The sequence below is a fragment of the Pundamilia nyererei genome, unplaced genomic scaffold (genome assembly GCF_000239375.1).
Source record: "Pundamilia nyererei isolate P.nyererei 1_Seehausen unplaced genomic scaffold, PunNye1.0 scaffold00205, whole genome shotgun sequence".
In the NCBI taxonomy this organism is placed as follows: domain Eukaryota; kingdom Metazoa; phylum Chordata; class Actinopteri; order Cichliformes; family Cichlidae; genus Pundamilia; species Pundamilia nyererei.
Window position 1 is genome coordinate 220,154 of NW_005187606.1, and position 22,108 is coordinate 242,261.

The window sequence follows — 22,108 nt, forward strand, 5'->3', positions numbered from 1 at the left end:
ATTACGCTGTAAACTGTTGTATTGACAATAAAGCTCTTGTTCAGTTTAGACCATATACCTCCTTTCCAGTCAGAAGCTGAACATGCTATTAGCCATTTAAAGCCCGAACCATGAAATGATTGCCGGAAAAATCTATTTTTTTAAACGGAGTGTTTATTAAACCTTTTGGCATTTTAAAAAATGTTTGGCTTTTCTGGACAATTTTTTGGTTAAAGATTTATTCTGCAATTTATTTGTGTTTTTTTAGGGGGGAAAAAAAATCACACATGTAAAAGTAAAAAAAAGTCATGTATGTACATGACACACTTGGCGTTAAGAGGTTAGTAGCTGGAGAACTGAGTTAGCAGAAAGGGTTACTTTTGTTATTTGTTTCTATTCTCTCATCATTTTTTTAAATGAGGCGTCTTCATAGAGTTTCTTTTGTTTAAAGTACGAATGACCCATTTTCCCTTCACCGGAACATAAAGTCTTGGCTTTCCCTTTGTGAGGAGTTCTCCTTAACAGATGTGTGTCTACATGGTTCGAACGTGTGAGTATGATGGTGATCCTTTTGAACTGCGTTACCCTGGGAATGTACCAGCCCTGTGAGAACATCGACTGCTCCTCAGACCGATGCCAGATACTACAGGTACAACACAAACGTGCACGGAATCCACCCCTAGCTTGTAGCAACATCCCATATAGTCTCAAAGGAAACTGTATGTGTGCTCTTAACAGTGCCTTGTGTGTGTGTGTGTGTGTGTGTGTGTGTGTGTGTGTGTGTGTGTGTGTGCTATTTTGTTTTTATGCAATCATTTCATATGAATTCTACTTCCTATGGACACATGAACATGTGATTCTGATAAAAATATGTTTGATCCCATAGACGTCTGTTAAGTAAAGCAATACAGACTCTTTTCTTTTGCTGCTTGGAGACGAGTTGTGTTTAGATGCATAGTCTCTCTCATGAGGTCCATTCTGAGCCAGGAAAATCCCTCTGATAACATAAATATTCCTTTTAAAGTGTTGTATGAGCTACAGGTGTTGAGGGACCTCTTTAAAGGGTCCTAAAAGTCAAAGGGACCAGTTAGACTGGTTTATGTTCTGTATATTTGATTCGAATCTCTACATGCACGGTCATATTGCAGAAAAGAAGATAGAAACACACACTGATACATCCAAACTCAGCTTTATCCCAACCTTACCTCATTTGCCCATCATGCTCTTCTTCCCCCCATGCTGGTCACTGTAACTGCTTGCACTGACTCACTGCTAGCTTGCGGTCTTTATGCTGCAGCGAGCATGACTCTGTCATGTATGGCACCTCTGCAGCTTCACTTATCATTTGGCAGGACACCGAATCCCTTCTCACTTATGTCAAAGGTGGCTCGAGTGGGTATAACATCTGTGCTAGAGCCTGCGCGCATATGCCTTCCGTCTGCCGGGGCAAAGAGCTTGCTGAATCACACGCAATGCACACGAGGCGCTGCACACATCATATAGCATAGCAGCAAACGTAGACACACACAGTAGATTGATTCAAGTGTCTGTGGGGGGGTGGGGGGGTTGTTGAGTTGGATCTAATAGAATTTCTCCTCCAAGTATCTATAGACCCTATTCAGTATGAGCATGGATTTAGTGGGCTACAGCCCCACAGTCAATACGCTGCTCTCAGAAAATCTACTGTTCAATAACATGATCTCCATGCTGGCTCAGCAGCGAAATCTATAAGCTCTAACAAATGTGGGCTGAGAGACCTTTGGAGGCTTAGGTGGCCACTAGCAGGCATTGTTGGATGATGGATGAGTGCAAGTCCATTGTTGTGCAAAAGTGTTGAGCTACCCCTCCTCTCTTTGGAATTTTTTGAAAACGCAGATTTTTCTATTTGTTTGGGCCTTTCATCCACACGTAAACGGCGTTATCGATCACTGAAAATGGAGATTTTTAAAAACTCCGTTTTTGCGTTTAAGTGTGGACGAGGAAAATGGGGATTTACTCATGCAGCATCAAAGTCGTCTTCACTCAGGATAGAGACAAAATGCTGTTGCTGTTAATCTGACTATCTGCAGTTTTTACACACTTACATAAACACACGCAGTTACTGTCCCTCCATTTAGAAAGACAGAGGTGTGACATAGCAAACTTCTACACTGGGGGTTCGGGGAGGGGAATGAAAAAATAAAGTCAGATGTTTTAGAGAGTTGCAGAAATGGCACGAGACATAAGTGCTTTTCACCATTTGCTAAAGTCTCCCTTGGGTTAGCAAACATTACCGAAGGTAGCACCACATCCATCTTTCCAGCAAAGGTCAAGGTTGGAAAGTCTGACCACTCCTCCTCATTAGTAAGCTGGTCTGGCATACCTGCACTAAATAGGATGCATGTTTTCAGCAGCAAACAAGTCAGGAAACAAAGATCCACCTTAATGGTTCAGATTTGGATCACGTCGCTTGCAGTACGTCGCTCTGAAAATCAAATTACAGGCAACACTGAGCGTGTCAGTTTGTCTCTAATCCCCCAGTATGAACAGAAAGGAGCTCCAGCTAATCTAGGCTTTTTGCACACAACAGCATCGACGAGCTGAATTCTTGGATTTGTTTAAGTGTGTTTTTCTTTTCTTTTTTTATTAGATGCTTGATAAAAGCTATGTGAGGTGTGAGGATTTCGACGTGAGGCTTACCTCTGATTACTGCGCAGAATAATTGTTTTCCATTACTTCACCTTTTAAGGAAACCTGTTGATTTGAGCTTGATGGCATTTGGATGATGTCATGGAAGAAGCGTCTTTGCTGCCATCGGTTTGCTTTTCACACACAACATCATCAAAAGTCTTACTGTGTGCAGACAAACAGTCTGTCTCATTCATCAGGAAATCTGTTAAATTTGTGCTTGTACATTAGGCATGTTACATTTAGAGGAAATATGTACTGTATAATGGATCTTTAGAGCTGTTGCTAAAGCAAACCAAAATACAACAAAATTCATTGATATTGAGTTTTACTGCCTGTTATGGTAAAAGTTATGGACCTGGAACCAATTAATGGAGGATTGTAGAAGAAGTAATAAATCATTTAGCACAAAATGAATAGATGAGTTTATTCAATTGTAGACATAAAGCCTAAAAGGGCCTACGGCCACTCAGAGGATCTAAAAACTGTGTTTATAATTTGTGTCAAAATAAATCTAGTTGGAACCTTAACTTCAATTTTTCTACATGTAGTGTTGATATACCGTATTTTCCACACTATAAGGCGCACTTAAGATCCTTAAATTTTCTCAAAAAACGACAGTGCGCCTTATGTATGAATTCTGGTTGTGCTTGCTGACCTCGAACCGATTTTATGTGGTACACGGCACTCAAACATCTGTCAAAACATGTTTTAGTGTGACTTTGGTAAGCAAGAAGCTGCACCGCTTGATGGATTGTGGGAGCATTACGGCTACTGTAGTCAGGAGGCTCGCGGAGTGATCTGGGTCCTAAACTCCGTCTGTTCAGGTCTCAAAGTCAAACGAACACTGCGACACACTGTGAGTTAAAAACTGCCTAAATTCTTTCATCTTTAATAAAATGATCAGAGTTGCTGCTTCACCAGGTGTAACAAATAAGTTTAACATCCATGAAAACAGAATCTATTAAATTTAGCAGAGTTAGAAGTTAGCAGGAAGTTAGCTCGCTAGTTTCCACCTAAACATGATATACCATGTTCTGACTGAGGGATTTCTGAAAAAATTAAAATGTACAGCTCTGCTATCACTTCCAACATAAATGAAGACAGAAAACTAAACAGGCATTTGCCAAGTGGTTTTATTTATTTATCCGTGCATGTGTGTGTGTGTGTGTGTGTGTGTGTACATTTGCATCTGCTTGTCTATGAGATGCAAGGCCTTTTCACACACATGCATTATTTATTTAATGTAATCAGTTTTTCAGTGTTAAACCTATAAAGAAATGACGATTCTCCTGGTCACCGTTTCCATGAAACTTAAAAAAACAAGCAAAAAAATAATAAATTGTGAGTTCAAACGATGATTAAAGTCAGTTAGTTTCACTTTTGCACGCTAAATTTAACAGACGTCTCTCTCTGTGATCTTTTTGTTTCCATCCCAACAATGATTCATCATTCCTGCTGCCAAAAGCAGCCAGAAATGATGTTTTTCCTTATGTTTTCCCTCATTAACACCTCGTATCTCTGTTTCTTTTCTGTCAGGCCTTCGATGCGTTCATCTACATCTTCTTTGCTATGGAGATGGTTGTAAAAATGATCGCTCTGGGGATCTTTGGTCGACGCTGTTACCTCGGGGACACGTGGAACAGGCTGGATTTCTTTATCGTCATGGCAGGGTGAGGACCTTCTGTTCCATTTATCTGACTCCTCTTTCCACATCAGGAGACTCACACGGGGGGGAGCGCTGAAGGGTTTTCTCCCAAACACATGTCTTGACAGCTATAACATCAACAACAAAAACAAATAAATAAAATGTAAAAAAATAATAAAGGGAAAGTATGAACTCATGCATTGTGGGTCAGTGTAATGCTAATTAAATACACCCAAAGGGCTACACTTAAACATTAGCTGATTCTTTTTCAGTAATTTTCACTGTTCCTCTTCGGTCTGCTAATATAACTTGTAAATGTTTCATTCCACATTTAAACTGGAGCTCTCACACAGAGAGTGTTTGAATTATTCGAAAGTTCAAATATTTAATTATGATCAATTCTGTTTCGCTTCTGTTTAAAGGCCAGGTTCCAAATCCCTTTTTGGCTCATCCTTTTTTGTCTTCCTCTACAATTCACAATCCACTGTGCTGCGATGCGTAGCCAATCAAGTCGGTGTTACAAATGTAACATGGCAGTGGGTATTAACGTGTGGATAGTAACTGGCTCTCACTTGGGACGTGACTGGCAGTAACACAGTGATGATGCGACTCAGCTGAGCTAATCATCTTAATGGAACCTAGTGAATGAGCTGAAATTACCCAGCCACAAATTCTGTCAGGGTTACTGATGTCTCGAAGGGATACCTTTAAATGGTAAAAAAAAAAAAAGGTATGAAATATTTTTCTTTGGACAAAGTCAGCCATTAAATGTGTGTGTGCTTTTTTTGTTAACTCTACTGAGCTTTTGTGCAACTAAGGGATTACCGACTCCTGATGCTAATCCTAACCCACTCCAGTGTACCAAGTATAATTTTGTTCACTTGTCTCATTAGTAGTGATTTCCCACTCTCTGCAGCTTAGTTAAATCCCTTATTATGACCATCTATAATGTTTCTCTTTTAATCGCAGTGAATTGCTCAGTTTCTTGGAGCACTGGTGGTAGAGGTGGGCCAGTCGATCCAGTAGTATTGATACCAACACTGATACTGGTATCGGATCGATACTAACGTGACAGGATCGATACTTTGTGTCTGTCCTCTAAGTTCATGATGTACTGCACCCTGGTGAACCTTTTTGGATGTATACCCTGTAGCACATTTCAGTAACAGAAGTTGACCCAAAGTGCTTTAGAGACAGGAACATTTATATTTTACATCTCCAAAAAAATCCCAGTTTAAAATATACATGAGAAGTTGAAAAGTTTTGTTTGTGATTGTGTTCAGAATTTGCAAATTGATGATGATGAATCACGAATGACACATTGTTCTCTCCTACATAAGCTGCCTTTACAGGTTAAAAATGTTGGTATTTCTATTGGCAATACAGGCTCTGCATTTACTTGGTAACAGACTTGTACCAAAATTTGCAGTGTCGCACAGCACTAGTAGGTTGTGGTTGGGGGCGTTTTGTTTTGTTTTTCTAATTATGTAATGTCTTTTTATCAATATGATCTGACTGAAATGCCAATTTTAGAATAGATGTTTGCATTTGAAAGGACATGACGAGGACACTGCCTGTCTGAAAGTTACACTTTGTAATGTTAACATTGTCGCCTCTTTCAAAAATATTAAGGATGTTTTTAAAATCTGGTTCATTTAGTTAATTTGGTCTAGAACTGTGGAAGGGCTGTTGCATTTTACCTCTCGTCCGCTTCACACCAAACATTTAAGTTTGGTTATTTTTTTCACCTATTAAAAGGTAATGAACAGCTGATTTGCTAGTCAGTGCTGTCGTATCATGAACAGAGTCAGAGCACATGGTACAACAGCAGGAAATATAATGTTGCTGTACTTTACCTTTTATGGTTTTAGAATTTAGCCATAAAGAGCTCATAATGTCTACACTGCACGTGCAGCTCATATTTAGAGAACAATGGTTGACGGAGACCAAATAGTGACATCTGTTGTTAAAGACGGATACGATAACGGCCAAAATGAAAATTATGATTATTTTGGACATTAGTGAGATCATGATTATTTATCTCAGTTATTGGTTGATTTGTTGAATTGTGCGTAAACATTTTTTTCAGCCCTGCTTTTTCACCTAAAGTCGGTGAAACTCATACAATAAAAATAAAGGCAAATACAAAAACTGTACCAAGATTTTACTCAAAATTAATTTTCTGTATTACTTTCACTTTCTACATTATGCTACACTCCTGTTTATAAAACCATCTCTCCACACAGAAGGCCTGATCACCTGGTCTCTTAGAAGCAAAATATAAAATCTCTCTCTATTCCCCTCTTTGTCATGTTGTATACAGCACAGCTATTGGAAAAGTAATTGCTTGAGGGGATAATATGGCTTTTGTCCAGTGACTATTTTTCCTGAAGCCTTTGCTACTGAGAGTATTTAGTGTATACTTATCTTTGGCCATTATGTTGGTGATTTCAGTACATCTTTGTGAGATGGATCAATATGCGGACGTGCCACACGGGCTCGCATTTGTGGAGCTCTGTGCTGATGTTGGGTGATTCCTGTTAGCAGCCATTGCGTTGGTTTTCTTGGACGTGTGTTTGTAGTGTGCTTTCAGGTGGTAGGATAGCTCCAAACAATGAACGGTATTCCGAAGGACAAGCTCTTCACCTTCAGCTGTATCTGTCTTTTAATTTAGCATTAGTAGGACAGACTACAGCAACAAACATGGTGCATAGTGCAGGTAACAGCTGTGATTGGCACATATAGTGCATGCTCATTGTCAGGCAGTGACTTAGGAACCAACTTGATGTGATGAAGCACGCATTGTCACTATTGGTCTATTGCGTTCATTTAATCATGGGAAGCCAAAATTTGATTAATATCTGCTTATCTCCTGACACAGTGGGACATAATGGTTTCTAAGTGACTGATGCTGGGATACATATTAAAAAATTATGATAGCTTTTAATAAACAGCTGTAGCTCAGGAGGTGAAACGTGGTTGTATACTAGCTAAAAGGTTGGTGGTTCAATCCCTGTTTTCTTGGGCAAGATATTGAAGCTAAAGATGCTTCCGGTATGAGTGTGAGTGCGTGTATGAAGGTTAGGAAGCACTTCGATAAAGAAACAGTCCTTGTATTAATACGTGTGTGTGTGTAAATGAAGCATGTAGTAGAAAACCCTTTGAGTGCTCAGTCAGTTTACCATTTAATAACACGCTCAGATTTAATAGCTGTTACGCTATTCCATTTATGCTAAGCTTACTTCAGCTCTTGCACCTAAAGTTCTTATTGAGCAAAGCCAGATCTTTGTTTTCAGGTCAGCAGTTATAAGGCTCCGGCTCACATTTGACTTTATCAGTTCAAGTTACCATCAGTTAATTATGGGTTTTCTTACATTATTTCAGACAGTACAAAGTTAGAGATTTGTTTCTGTATACACACAGAAAGACAAGTAGCAGTTTTTTTTTTTTTTTTACTGCATCTTGTCATCTGCTCTGATTAAGGCAGCCAATAGTGTTTTATTACATCAGAAGCTGGAGGCCGGGCTACGAAAACATACTATTACAAAATTGAGAAAAATCAAAACTCAGACAACATCAAAGCAACCAAGCAAACAAGGAAATTGACATAACACAAAATCCACTTGAGAGAATATTTTACAAGGACAACTTCAAAGTTTCATAAAAATACATGTTATGTACATGTATGTTATTAAGGTTAATTCACAACCAAAAAGAGGAGAAATGTGTCCTGGCCTGGGTACCCTGTAATGCAGCTATCCAAAGGAAAGAACAGCTGTTCCTGAGTGACAGGAGATTACAGCGGTAAATACAGAGTTTACCCAGCATGGCTTAGTATTTAAAAAAATACATTAAAATAAAAACTAGGCCAGGAAACTATACTAAAAACCGATAAATACTGGACATTTTATCACAAAAAGGAAACAAAAGACACGAAATACGATGTTTATTAGTGCATCATTCTCCCAGATTTCAGGAATAATAATATTGGAGCCTAACATTGGAGTCTCTCAGACTCGCAGTTTCACTGGCAGTGCGAGTGGAAGGCAAGAAATTAGAGTTCATGGCAGAATAAGGAGTAAAATAAGCTTTGGCTAGAAGAAAGTTTCCAAAGCTGGAGTGCCACGCTATCACTTAGCACGTAAGAATTAAAGTAATTAACATGGTTTGAAGCAATTAAGTTGTATCCTATTATTTTTATGTTCTCAGGATTTGTAAATATACCATTAGTTTGCTGCATACTGCCTCCATGATAATTCCCATTCAAAAACAGAAACAGGTTTTCTGGTGACACCTGTGTAAAAACATCTTGCTTCCACAAACCTTAAGCTTTTGACAGATGCCTTAAGGATGGAGAATGTCCAAACATCAAAACTAGATTTGACATCCTTGTTGCTGACCAACAAAAACACAATCACGTATCTGGGTGACCAATGTTTTTAGGGAGTGGAATGAATAGAAACACAACACTCACAGTGCTGAAATATGTTAAAATCAATGACTTTGTAGACATTGACAGATTGTATTAACATTAGTCTGTGTTCTTGTTCCAAAAACCAAGAACTTAGCGTTTATACTAACCAGTTAAATTAGCTGGAACCGTGCTGTTGTCTGTAAGTTAGGGCCACTGCGTTTAGAGGCAATCAACAAAGGAGCTCTGAAACATCTGCTTCCTGCTGAATTTCACTGTGTAATCCACAAAGAGCAGCAGTCGCATTAGAAATGATTGTGAGTTGTGATTCTTTTCTCCACGATTAGTCGTAGGGATTCCCCAACTGCAGAGTCTAATCCTAACCCTCTACAATGTAGGTATAGACTTGTACTTCAATGAGTACTTTTTAGTTTCTTACTAAGATTACATTTCATAGCCTGTACTTTTTAACATTTACTTGAGTAAAGACACTGCATTAGCACTTCAACTTTTAGTTGAGTATTTCAAACACAGGTATCTGCACTTCTACTTAAATGAAGCCACATCATTTCCTTAAAGATGAATAAAGTAGCATTCTGATTCTGATAAAGAATGTCTGTATTTTTGGCACCACTGGCCACAGAACATTGAAGTATGCTTAATTACACTTTCCTGTCCACAGGGTGGTACATTCTAAATTACAGTATTCACACGGTGCCAATGCTATATAATTAAGGATGCAGACTCAAAACTCTAAAAGTCCTAACTTCAGTAGATCCAGTCACTAAATAGGAAGTTTTCACAAAGGTATATAGCAGCTAGGTGCCCCTAACAGCTGCACGTGATTAAGTGTGATCAGAAATCTTGGCACTTTGCTGATCTGAAGCATTCAGGCCTCACAATGCACCCTGGTGCCGAATGTGACGAAACAGCAAACAAACAACAAACTGTTTGAAACAAAAAAGGAAGAATCAAGGTTCCTGTGACCCAGTCAAAGTACAAATCTCAGCTGGACTAAAATGATTTGGTGGGACCTTAAGAGATCTGCGAATAAATGAATGGCCGCCAGTGGGCCATAATTCTTGCATAACGATGTGAGAGACTTACAAAGTCTTACAGGGCAGGATTATTTCAACTTATTGCTGAGGAAGTGCTTCTACAAGTTACTGAATCATGGGCTGTACTTGGTTTTTCCCAGGACCGCATGGAGTCCTGTTAAAAGTTTCTGCTTCACATAACTTTTGTAAAATGGGTTCCATCAGTTTGTCAGCTCCATTATGAGTAACTGTACCTGTTAGTCATACTTTGACAAGCTTCTCAAAATGTTACAATGAGTACAGACCAGCTTGAAAACAATAGTTCACGTTTAAAACTAAATAACCTGTACCTATACCCACTGCCTTTATTATATTTTTGTGTTTCTGTGGGTCCCAAATTATTTTTTGTGTGACCGTCTTTATTTTTTAATAGTCTTTCTCAAAAAATTAATAATCCAAAGAGCAAATAATCCAAAATACAAAAGATTTGTACAAAACAACAAAAAAGTTGATTCTCTTTGTGTTGGAATCCATGCTTATATTGTTGAAAGTTACTATTACTAATGCATGCCAGTCTTCCTACTTACTTAATGTACTTTAGTTACACTATTATAGGAATTGTAAGTATTTTTTTACAAATAATTGAAGATATCATGCTCACTAATACTTTAAATTGCTAAATTCAGTCAAATTGTAGCTTTCTGCCATAAAGTTTCCTTTTGTTGCCTTTTAATTTCCTCTGCATTCATCCTCTCCTTTTTTGATTTTCACTTTCAGAGAATGGGGCCAATTTTTCATTCGGTTTCACTGAAATAGTTTCTCCAGATTTTCCAGCTTTACAGTCACTGGCCCCGAGGCTACAGAAGATTCTGCTTCCACCATCGAGCTTCCTTTTAATATTTGATCTAGTCCTTTTTTCCTCAAATCCAAAAAATCAGCACACAATGCCTCATCATCATTTCTTTGCATCAGCCCGCAATGTTCATGCATGCATGGTATGGAAGAGATACTGCCATCATCACCAATTACTCCCTAGTCGTGCGTCCACCACATGCAGCGTGCTTAGCGACAAGGAGGAGGGGGGACATGATAAAACGTTGCACCCCTGGGAACTAGTTTACTGCAAACACAAACAGTAGGCGAGCTGCAGGGAAGGGATTAGGAGCAGTGTGAGGCTCACACCAGGCTCAGCTTAGCTTGCCTGTAGAGCTGAACCCTGCACACAGTTAGTGAGGGAATATTGTTCGAACTGCATGTTTTTGTGTGTTGACTGCTCTTGGATTTGGTAGATGCCAAAATTAGTCCAAAAGTTGCCTTTTTATAAACTCTCTTTAATAACCCCTTGCTCCAACTACATGCCTCCATTTCTGATGTGAAAGGCTGCAGGCAATCATCTTGTGTAAAAGATGTATTTTTATGAGGAAATGTTCTGTACATTGATATAAAGCTAAAGAATAAGCTCCTCAAACACAAAATCGACTCTTAAAAGTGTCTAAAGTTAAGCTTGCAAACCTTTCTTCACTTGTGAAAACCAGTTGGCAGGCTTTGAAGGGCAAATTGATAATAGATTGATTTGTGCACATGCATGCAGTGATGCCTCTTCTTTCACTCCTACTATGCCACATTTAAAACCTATTACTGTATATAATAGTGCTGAATACAGTGAAGTTTATGAAGCTAGCATTGGTTTTTAGTCATTTTTCCATTCATCCTTATTCTTTGAGGCCTGGCAGAGCTGAAGTGGTGATGGAAGTCTGCGTATTAAGAGCACTGTATTTTATTTTTCAGTCTATCTGCTGAGAGACAGGAGAAGAAAATTAGCCAGTAGCTAAATCTGGCACATTGTGTTTATTCTGATTAGGCTTGCTGATTAGAGGAATGGTTTATTTGAAGAGTTTTAGCCAGGACAGTGCAGAAATAGTACTGGTGAAGGTTATGATGTCGTGGCCTGATAGATTTGTGGGAGTGGGAGTCTTTTTCACACATAAACGTTAGTCATGGATTATCGAATACATACTTCCCTTCGGCTGTAGTTTTCATTTTCATTGCTATGCAGATGAAACCTAAATTTATCTCTGAAACCAGATAAAATAAATCAATTGCCATCATGGAGATTTTTGTTCTTTGCTGTTAAATTCTGAGTTTATTTGGCACTTTTTCTTCTTCATGTATGCTGTATAGTGTTTTATAGTTTATACCTGACAGGTTTTGTTGTTCAGTGTCCTTGTTTCTTGTTCTTCTGCTACTGTGTAATGTGAGTTTAGTGTTTCTATTTTGATCCCTTGCGTCTGTAGGCTTTCCCAGCATCCTTTTGTGTTTTGTCAAGTCCCCAACTCTGTCAGTTACTTGCATTAGGTTATCTTTTTCCATCTTTTTTGTCTTGTGTTTGGTTTCAATTCCTTTAAAAGTTAATTTATTAGTTTCGGCTCCGTCTTTCCACTCTAGTGTGTCATCTATACCTAATTACTTTCTATATCTATTTAAAGCCTCAAGTCGTCTTTGTTCCTTGTTGAGTTGTACTGTGTTCTCGCTTTGCTCATGTCAAGTGTGGTTCCCTGCATTGTTTTTACTCAAATCTCAGATCTTAAGTGTGGTGATAAAACATAGCTTGGCTCTTGGTGGCAGTAATAAAATTTCTTCCAATGAGTGACGCTGATCCTAATTCGTTGCAACGCTGCATTATTCCATTTGCCTAAAGCAGAGTGGACAGTAAGCGTTTGAGAGAATAAAAGAAATACACACTAAAGCAAATGAATGCATTAGCATTGGCATTATACAAGGTTGTCTTTACTGACTTAATGGCATCTGTCTCGTGTCTATTGTTCAGCATTAAAGCTTTTTTTTCACTCACATGAGGAATGTGTTTGTCTGTAGAAAACTAAAGCTGGGTGCACACCTCACAAATGTCAGACTGATCATGATTGTGATTTGAGTATATTGACTGATTCGGCTGAGCTAGATTGGGTCCTTTCCAGGTTTAGTTGATGTTAGCAGTTGACAGGTTAAGGAATTGAGTGTGTGGTTTAAGTGTAAAATAATTTCTCTCCTCCTCAACCTAGCCCTCACTAATCAAGCTGGAGTTTCTAACCAAAATTGTTTAGATTTCTGCTTTAAATGTAACTGGATTACTAAAGCTATAATTTTCTCCATCGCGGCCCATGTAAGAGAGGTGAAGTGTATGCTTCAGTGTGAGCGTATCCTTCTGCGATAATGTGTTTTTAGGGATAATGTTAGAGAGGTTATCGGTGAACGCAGGCTGAGCTTTGTACCTCCTCTCTCAGGATACATTTAGTCTCTCAGCCCCATGTCCTCTATCTGTCTCTAGCAGTCAGCCAAGGAAGCATGACAGGAGGTAAAAACATGCTGTGTTTTGAGGATACGACAAGGGAAAAAGAAGAGATATCAAAGCTAAATGTCAGGGTTCATAAATTTACACATTTTACACTTTAAAAGCATTTCTTTAAAACCCATCAGAGGAATGACAACCAGGAATTTACATTATGTTTCTCAGGCTCTTGCAGGTTTACTTGACTGTTGTTCCAAACTTAGTTGAAATGCTCCTGTCAAGTCATCAGTTTGCTAATTGCTTAGTAGTGTGACTGTTGCTCAAGCTACAGATGTTTGCATGATTATCTCCTGATGTAAAAAGCTGCACACTTTCACTTGCTAAGACATTAGCCCCAGAAGTTTTAATGAGCCTATGTTCCAACTGACTGCCAAACTGCTTAGAGTTTGTCTGGTCTTTAAGGTAGAACTGGAAGATTAGTTTCTATAACTTTATGTGGTCTGATGCTTCACTTACACTGGACTTTTCCTGAGTTGTGGTGGTTCCTTGCCAATAGCACCACTAACAGTTAATGGTGGAATATCTAACGGGGAAGAATTTTCACAACCTGAGTTGCATCCTAATATACTACCAGTCAAATTCGGTAGACCCTTTCCTGGCACGGTGCATGGCTATGTGCTTGATTTTATGCAGTTATGCAATTGGATGAAAACACCTAAATTCAAAGATTAGGAGGTGTGGCACAATACTTTTGTCCATATAGTGGACAAACCGAGCTGAATGAGCTTGTGAGGCCCCAAGGCTGGATTTTGTGTTTCCTACCTGTTGCAGTTTAGAGACTTCTCATAACCACCATACTGTGAAAGGAATCTGTACAACATAGCTATTTCATATAGTCAATAAAATGTATGTCTGTCTAACATAATAACACTTACATCTAGACAACATATTTGCTGCTGTTTGTATGGTTTAGTGGTTGGTTTTAGTTGAAGGAGCTCCTGAGATACTTGCATCAGCCTCCATCTACAGTGACAGCTGTGTCACGATGGTCAGATTATACTTGTCTAAACAAAGTTTCCCATTCTTTGGTCTTGCCATCTGTTTCTCACACTTCACATATTACAAATATGTAAAGCTTTGTTTTGTACGCAGTAGATTTAGAAACTGTGTAACAAGCGTATGTTTGCATTATACATCAGCCGTCTCCCCCGTGACATACACTGAAAGGTGGCAAACCGTACACTGGTAAGCACAGCAGATGGGAGGCCATAATTGATTCTTATTTGCATTGACATGACTATATTTATACATATAGTCATGCCATATATATCACATGTTCGCCCTCTCGTTTGACTGAAATATGAGCTGTCCACTGTTAACTTTTCTCTCTTAAAAATGAATTAGCCTTTTTTCCTGGGTTTACAGTTACATAAACACAATAAAAACTTTATGATGTGATGGAACATCATGTCACCCAAGGAAGCAAGCATCTATTCTTCTAGTACAACAATCCATCAGTAAATCTAAAGACTGGCAAAGGTATAGCGTTCAGTGTTGTTGAAAGAATTTCAAAGTGAAAGTGCTGCAGAGAGATACTCATTCATCTATTTGTGCTTTTTGTTGTTGTTCATTTCTTCTCACAAGGATATTTCTATTGATGCAAACATGAGTCAGGTGGCTTAGTAATAGAAAAACCAGCAAGTATAAAGCAAAAAGCTGTTGGGTTGTGAGGTTCCATTAATCAGATAAAACTCATTGCAGACATCTACCAGACTGGGATATGTTGAGTTTGGAAGATGGGTCTATGCTTTAAGCTTTATGCCACGTCTCTTTTGAGACATTGTGAGTGATTTTGCCAGTGCACTGTTATTTATTTATGTTTTAGTGTTGATACAGCTCACACCGATGGAAAGAGATTCACGATAATCATTAAAACTCAAATCCCTTTTATCTGTATTATCAATATGTTTGCTTCCTACATTATATTTACCCGATACAGTGTGCAAGCTTGAGCAGCTTTAGATGTTTAGATTCTTTTCCACCACACAGTATCATCAGGGAGGCGTCTAATCCCAAATCCTTTCTGCAGCATGACCCCAAACATAGAGCTAGAGTCATGAAGAACTTTGTTCAGCATCAAGAAGTGCTGCGACAGATGGCCTGTCCCCCGCAGAGGCCTTATCTCCACATCATGGAGTCAGTCTGGGATTGCATGAAGTGACGCAGGAACAGTTTTGCCAATGAAGTGTCGCAATAAACAAGACCAGTTGATTGTTATTATTATTGTTGTTGATGCTGTATTCATGCAGGTAAGCTAACTGAAAGTTTTACTTTGGTGATGGTTGTTCTAATTAACATTAATATAACTAAGTTCAAAATCAATCATTTCTCTTTGATATCAGTTTGATTTCAGGGTAATCAGAATGTTTCTATTTCTAAATTGAAGGCTGCTGAGGAGCAAAAATAATCTAGTTACTCTGTTCATGCTCATGAACATATGATAATATAATCAAGGCTTTGCCAAACCTGTGAAACAGTCTATTCCTCTTTACTGAATCTGCCTTCATGCTCTGCAGAGAAATAACTAGTATTTCTATGGTGGGACTCAAACATGGGGTGAACAGTCACTTGTTACAGAAACTATACATTCATTTATTTAGCATCTTTAGCTTGCTTCGCTAAGATATAGCTAGTATAAGGAGGTATGTAATGTATAATGTATGATCTTGCTTTAAACTTGACCTTCTGAAAACTATCAAGGACTAGGTGGGACTTTGATGAGACACCCCAAAGCCAAAGGGGTGAAGGCGAACAGCTGAATGAGAGACTTAAACACCCAAAAGGATTTCAGGCACCAAAAACTAGTTCATAAAGTTTAGACACCATAAATGACTTGGTTAGCTTTAGGTACCAAAAGTATTAGAGTTGGTCCCTGAAACTACTCAGAATGTTGTAAAATGATTGTTTTGTGAATTTTCTAAACCCATATTTTATTCACAGTAGAACATGGAAATCTTTTTCGAGCCGTGCTTTATTGTTTCCTAGAATTGAACATTTTCTCAGTTTGAGGATTTTATTTAGTTCTGTGTTCTGTTGTGAAGAAAATGTTTTTTCTGTTTTTATTGACACAACTTTTTTTTTTTTTTGAAATATGGTTGGAATTTTCATTCGAAATGCTCTTACTCTGAGTAAAAACTGTATCACTGTTGCCACAGACCCAGCATATCATAGCATGAATTCCAAATATCCCATAGAATGAGAATGTACTGGAAAAAACCCACAGCATGGTCCTATAACTTAAGAGTCAAAGCTCTCATTTACTTAGCACTATTACCTAGTTGCAGCCATTAGTCAATAAAAGTGTTTTTTTTAAAGAATTAAGAAACAAAAGCAGCTATTTCTTATTTATTTTTTTAACACAAAGTATACATTGCAGCTTCTATTTTGTACCAATCATATAATAGACTAAGAAAAGCGCACAAAGAGAATGACACAAGCTCAAATTAACATCAAATAATGTCATATGATATGACCTGACATACTAATTCAGTACATGTGCAATCTTTTCAGTGTACAAACAGGGGTACTGCTCTATACGTATTTTAATCAGGCACTTTCACATTAACACTGCACAGCTGGTGCTACAGGTGTCGTCAGATCAGTATACTGTAATTAGTTTAATTTGGAAATGACTCATGTGATTAGTGAGCTAATGATCCTCAATAGCTTTTGACACAAAGAATACAGTAAATGAATCGTGTGAATCTTGTATCACAGAGCATCAACTCTCTAAACAGACATATGTATGTCCATGTATGTTCAGAGCTGATAGCATATCATTAATATATTTGTAGTTTATGCTTTACAGTTGACTTTACTTCCATATTACTGCTTCTGGACTGACATATTTAAATCCATAAGTATCATATGTTTCATGCATTTTGAGTGACCCATGTTTGCACAAGTCTTTGTGGGGTTGAGTGTAAAGTGAGAACAAACCTGTGCACAGCTTTTCAGTCAACTGGTACTAAGAAGCAAAATATACAGAACCAGGTCAATGACTCTGTGCACATTGACAGTAGTTTTGCCTTTGTGCAGCACCACAGTGGATTTTAAATCAAACAAGATGTAACTGAGGTGCAAACACAAAATCCTCCATTTTCACAGGTTGAATTGTAATTGGACAAATTAACTTAATTTTAAGTATAAGGATTTTTTTTTTCTGCCTGTCCCATTTGGTTCTTTAGCCATCAGAATTGTTGTCTGAAGACCAACAAGGATACCCAATGGATTTACTTTGCCAAATGGATCATCGTGGCATTGCCGTATTGGTCCATTTGGTCGATCTTTGTTTTTATTATTTATTATATTTTATTTTCAGATGTTACAGACGGGACAGACATGAGTGAGGGATAGGAAAGGGAGAAAGAAAGAGGAAGGAAAGGGAAAACAGAAGGGGAGAGGTACAGTGAGAAAGGGGGGGGAGAAAAGAAATAAAAATCTCCTGGATCACCTGTTGAGAGAGGAATAGAAAACAAGCAAAAAAGACAAAAAAAACCAAAAACAAAGCAACATACTAAACACAACACCATCGCATTAATCTAGCTAAGTGTAAACAGCAGTAAATACAAAATATTCAATGTTGTTGTGCAGCACGCAGGATAGATGTGCTTCGAAGTAGCAGCCAAGAAAGGTGTAATTTGGGTCTACGAGCAGTGAACACCCGTGTGCATACCTGTGTGGATCAGCGCGCTTGTATTCCAAAGGTTTCTCCATGTATAGGATAGGATAGAGCCACAGCCCTATCCTATAAGGATTATTTTTAATACTTGGATGAATATTTTTGTAATCAATAGAGTCTAGGTCACCCGATTTCACCCGATGTTGTGTTTCCTTCCTTGAGATACTCTGCCAGGCCTTCAGTTGTTGCTTGTTTGTGGCTCTCCCTGCCTTCAGTTTTCTCTTCAGTAACTGAAAAGCAAGCTCTACACGGTAAAGATCAGATGGCTGATTTAAGAAAAAAACATTTCTTTGCCTTGAGAAACTCCTGGGCTGCTTTTGCAGCATGCTTTGGGTCATTATATATTTCCACTGTGACGTGCTGTCTGATCGGCTTTGCAGCATTTGGATGAATCTGAGCAGAGAGTGTCAGTCTGTACACTTCAGACAGCATCCTGCCGTCAATAAACTCTAATGACCTGCTTACATGGGCAGCCATACACTGAAAAAAAGGCCATGTTGGATTTACTTGATTCAATAGTGGACATTGGTTGCACACAAATGTTTTGCTTTGGCAGAAACTCAACACAACTTTTTCATATTCAGTAAACCTGCGCATTTTGTGTTCATAAAACGCGATTGAAACATGTTTAGATGAAGTAAGTTGAGCTCTTGGAATATTTTAATCCTTCACAATTTTGTCATTTTATTTCAACACTATTCAATAACTTTTACCCCAATACTACATGTTGTCTTCATATTACATAATGTTCAACAAAGTCTAGAGTCTGGTTACCATAAAAATTGAATGGATCTACAACAACTAACGTCGCCCTATCTTTATCCTGGTTGCTGGGAAATAACCCTGAAGTGATAGGTTACAAGGCAGGGTACACCCTGGAAAGCTCACAAGTCTATCACAAACAACCATTTGCACTAACATTGACAGGTAATTTAGAATCACCAATTAACCCTAACTGTAACAACTGCATGACTTTTAACTGTGGGAAGAAGAACCAAGTGCAAACGAGCCAGACAGTGGATTTGAACTCAGAATCTTCTTACTGTGAAGCAACAGCACTAACCACCACACCACCAATCCAGACTTAACAAAAGTAGGAAAGCTATGATTTCAAGGCTGAATTTTTTTGTACGTTTTTGTACGTTTTTGTTCTTGACAGGTTAAACCACAATAAATAGCGATAGCATACGCCTGGTGTGTGTGTAGTTGTCTGCCTCTTATAACTCCAGTGATTTTCCTGCAGTTTGAAATCTCGTGCGATCTTGTGAATTTCATGAGTTCAGCAACTAACCACTCTTACTAGATTGTATCAGGTCATCTCAACAAGAACAAATTAAGTTGTTGAATTTCGTACAGATTCTTCATGATTTAACTACGTTCATAGAAACATGAAATTATTGTGTTTAAATTACAAGTTAGACTTTTTTAATGTAACAACCACCCAATTTACTTTTTTCTGTATACCAAACAAAGTAGAGGCGGCTGCTCGACTTGACTGAGATGGATGCCTTCCTGAAACCACGATCCAAAACACGTGAGACTGAAATCCCGTGCAGTGTCGCAGAAAGTTATTGACTTACTTCACTCGAACATGATATGAACAATTTAATCTAGCCTCTCTGCATATCATGTAGTTTCTACATTATATAGTTACACTTAACTTTAAAGCATGGGGCACTTATGTTAAATACACGCAAGATTCTTACGTAAATCCAAGAGTTGACCAATCCCTTTTTGTCAGTGTACATGACCATGCCATATCATTGCCTTCACCCTGCTGTCTTTTATGCTTCAGATCATGATCCATTCCTTTTAAAGACTCTTTTTGAAAGTCTTTGGACAGTTTTTGGCTCTAGGTGTTTTCTGACAAACTCTAATATGAACCTCCTGCCTACCTGCCTAAACCCTCTATATTTAAATTCTTGATGGTGCTTATTAATTGAAGGACTTGACAGTGATACATCACCTACTCAGGACTTTTCTTGACTTGACTACATGTTGTGAAGTTGTTGTTGTTGTTGTTTTTTTTTTGCACAAATCCATTTTATGCATTTGTTATGGTTTCATTTGCTTTGCAAAAGTAATATAAAATGCAAGTCCACCACTTAATGCCAGATTTAGTGAGTGAACAGGCCTCACTAAATGCAACACTTTTGTTGAACTAAAGCTGACGGTTGACACTTAAGTCGCACCTTGTTTGCCCAATTTAACATCTACCGATTTAACAGGCAACTCTACAAAAGAAGTACAAATGGTCCAAAAACATATGTAAAGCTAACTGTATCCTGAAGTGTATGAGGGTGTTAAACTTGGTTGAGTCAACACATGCTAACTTGTGCTAAACGAAGACATTAGCTTCTAATTTTAGATTTGCCAACTAAGTTTTTTTGCCCGAAATGTAACGTGTGAGACGTCTAACTGGAAGAAACAAGGAAAAACCAGTGAGAAATGGGTAATGTGTCCGCAAACAGCTTCAGCAGACAGCTGGCTTTTATCTTTGACAAGATATTCACATGTCTGAGCATATAACACACACATACGGACATGTGCGTGAGCATCTGTACTCTGCTTGAGATGTAACAGTAGCTTATTAGAGCTCTGACGCCACATGGCACACTGTGGGAATGTGAGAAAGGAAAATAACGTGCGCACCGAGAAAGTGCACATACACACACACTGACGATGGAACAAAACTGATGAAGAGCAAACAAAGAGGAGTGGAGAGACAAACTAAGTGACACAAGAGGAAGAGACTGAGGAGAGACTTCACAAGGTGGATTGTTAGCAGAAAGGATCAAAGTAAAGGGCAGGAGGGAAAAGGTAAAGAGAGTGGAGTAAATTACAGCATTTGTAAATGGCCGTGTCTGTTTTGTGCTCACGTCTGTGCGCTCCTCTATCTTTTTTGACTTGCAAACCACTTCTGGGACTGAAAATCTACTGCATCCATTAATCTCATTTTAATAATTGATGCCATCTTACCCAGAAGGAGTTTGGCCTGGACTGTTGGCATAAAATGAGACATTTAGCATGTTCCGGTAATTGCCATATTAGTTTATCCTTGCCTATTAGACCATTGTACATTCAGTGAAATGGCTTAAAATGTACAATTTCTGTTGAGCTGCGTTGTTGCTGTCCAAGGCTATCTACTGCCTGAATCGCCAATTATAGTTAATTATAGAGTTCTGCTTATACATGTTTCTTATGAGTGTAACGCGGGGAAAAAGAACTGTTGCTGAACAGCTGTTGATGCTGGTGTGCTGTAATATATGTCCATGAAGGAAACAGCTCTGAAACATAGTTGCTATACTACATGTGACTCGTGCAGGGTTACCTGCATGTACACGATATATTGCAGACTTTGACAAAATGCAGCAACTCATACAGAATTCAGTCAGTCTTAAGAGCTTTTTTCACACCTTGGCTCATCGGATTCAATTCATGTGAGTTAGCTTTGAGACACAATAGCTAACCCAAAAGATTGGCACTTACAAGATGCATACAGACAAGCAATGCTTGACAAAATGCTCTCAAAGAACAGAATGCTTAAATTTCACTTAGCAAGCATGTGTTGGCTTACTTGTCCTGTCAGAACACCCAAGTGTACAACTTGTCTTATTTGACGTGAAACACAAAACTAAGCTGTTAAAATCCAAATACTATGCAATTAAATATAGTAGATAACAATATACAGAAGTATTGAGTGGAGAAACCCTGACCCTTTTAGGTTTCATATCTTGGGACTCTGTAACATGATGAATGAACTCTGTACTGTTGTTACGGTCAGTCCTGTTTTTAAAGACTTGTTACTTAACACCACAAAATTACCCTAAAATCATCCTTGATTGCTGTGTAGCGTTCTAACGTGTGCTTCTTAAATTATCTCCAATATTCACACTTCCCCTCCAACCGAGAGGGAAAGCCTGAAGAAAATCACTCCCACTGTTCCACTCTGATGCCTCCTGAGAGAGTATTCCCCAATGCTAACTTAAACAGCAGAGACAGAGCAAGTTTCTGAAGAGAAGAGAGACACCAAAAAAACACAGAAAAATGGAATAAGAAATATGTTTAAGATTCAGTTAAAAAAAATCCACATTCCCCCATCCAAGGCCACTTTGGAACAAAAGTAATCTAGTTACTCCACTGAAATATTCATGAAGCTATTTGGTTGGCGAGCGGTCCTAACTCAAACACAGACAGACACTAAATTTAGTTTGACTTGTGTGAGTGTATGCAAAGGTTTTGTGTGTCAGAGAGTGATGGCCAGTGTGTGCCTGTGTGTGTGTGTGTGTGTGTGTGTGTGTGTGTGTGTGTGTGTGTGTGTGTGTGTGTGTGTGCTACG

The 22,108-nt window shown here is 38.4% G+C and overlaps 1 protein-coding gene across 1 annotated transcript in view; it reads left to right on the top strand.

Moving 5' to 3' along the window:
* The first annotated feature begins 287 nt into the window (after positions 1-287).
* The window catches only part of LOC102197344 (voltage-dependent T-type calcium channel subunit alpha-1I-like), a 154,277-nt gene continuing 132,456 nt past the window's right edge, over positions 288-22,108 (top strand). Inside the window, exons 1-3 of the mRNA XM_013914563.1 lie at positions 288-319; positions 505-628; positions 4,186-4,319. Coding sequence (XP_013770017.1) covers positions 288-319; positions 505-628; positions 4,186-4,319 — 290 coding nt within the window. The remainder of the gene's footprint in view (positions 320-504; positions 629-4,185; positions 4,320-22,108) is intronic.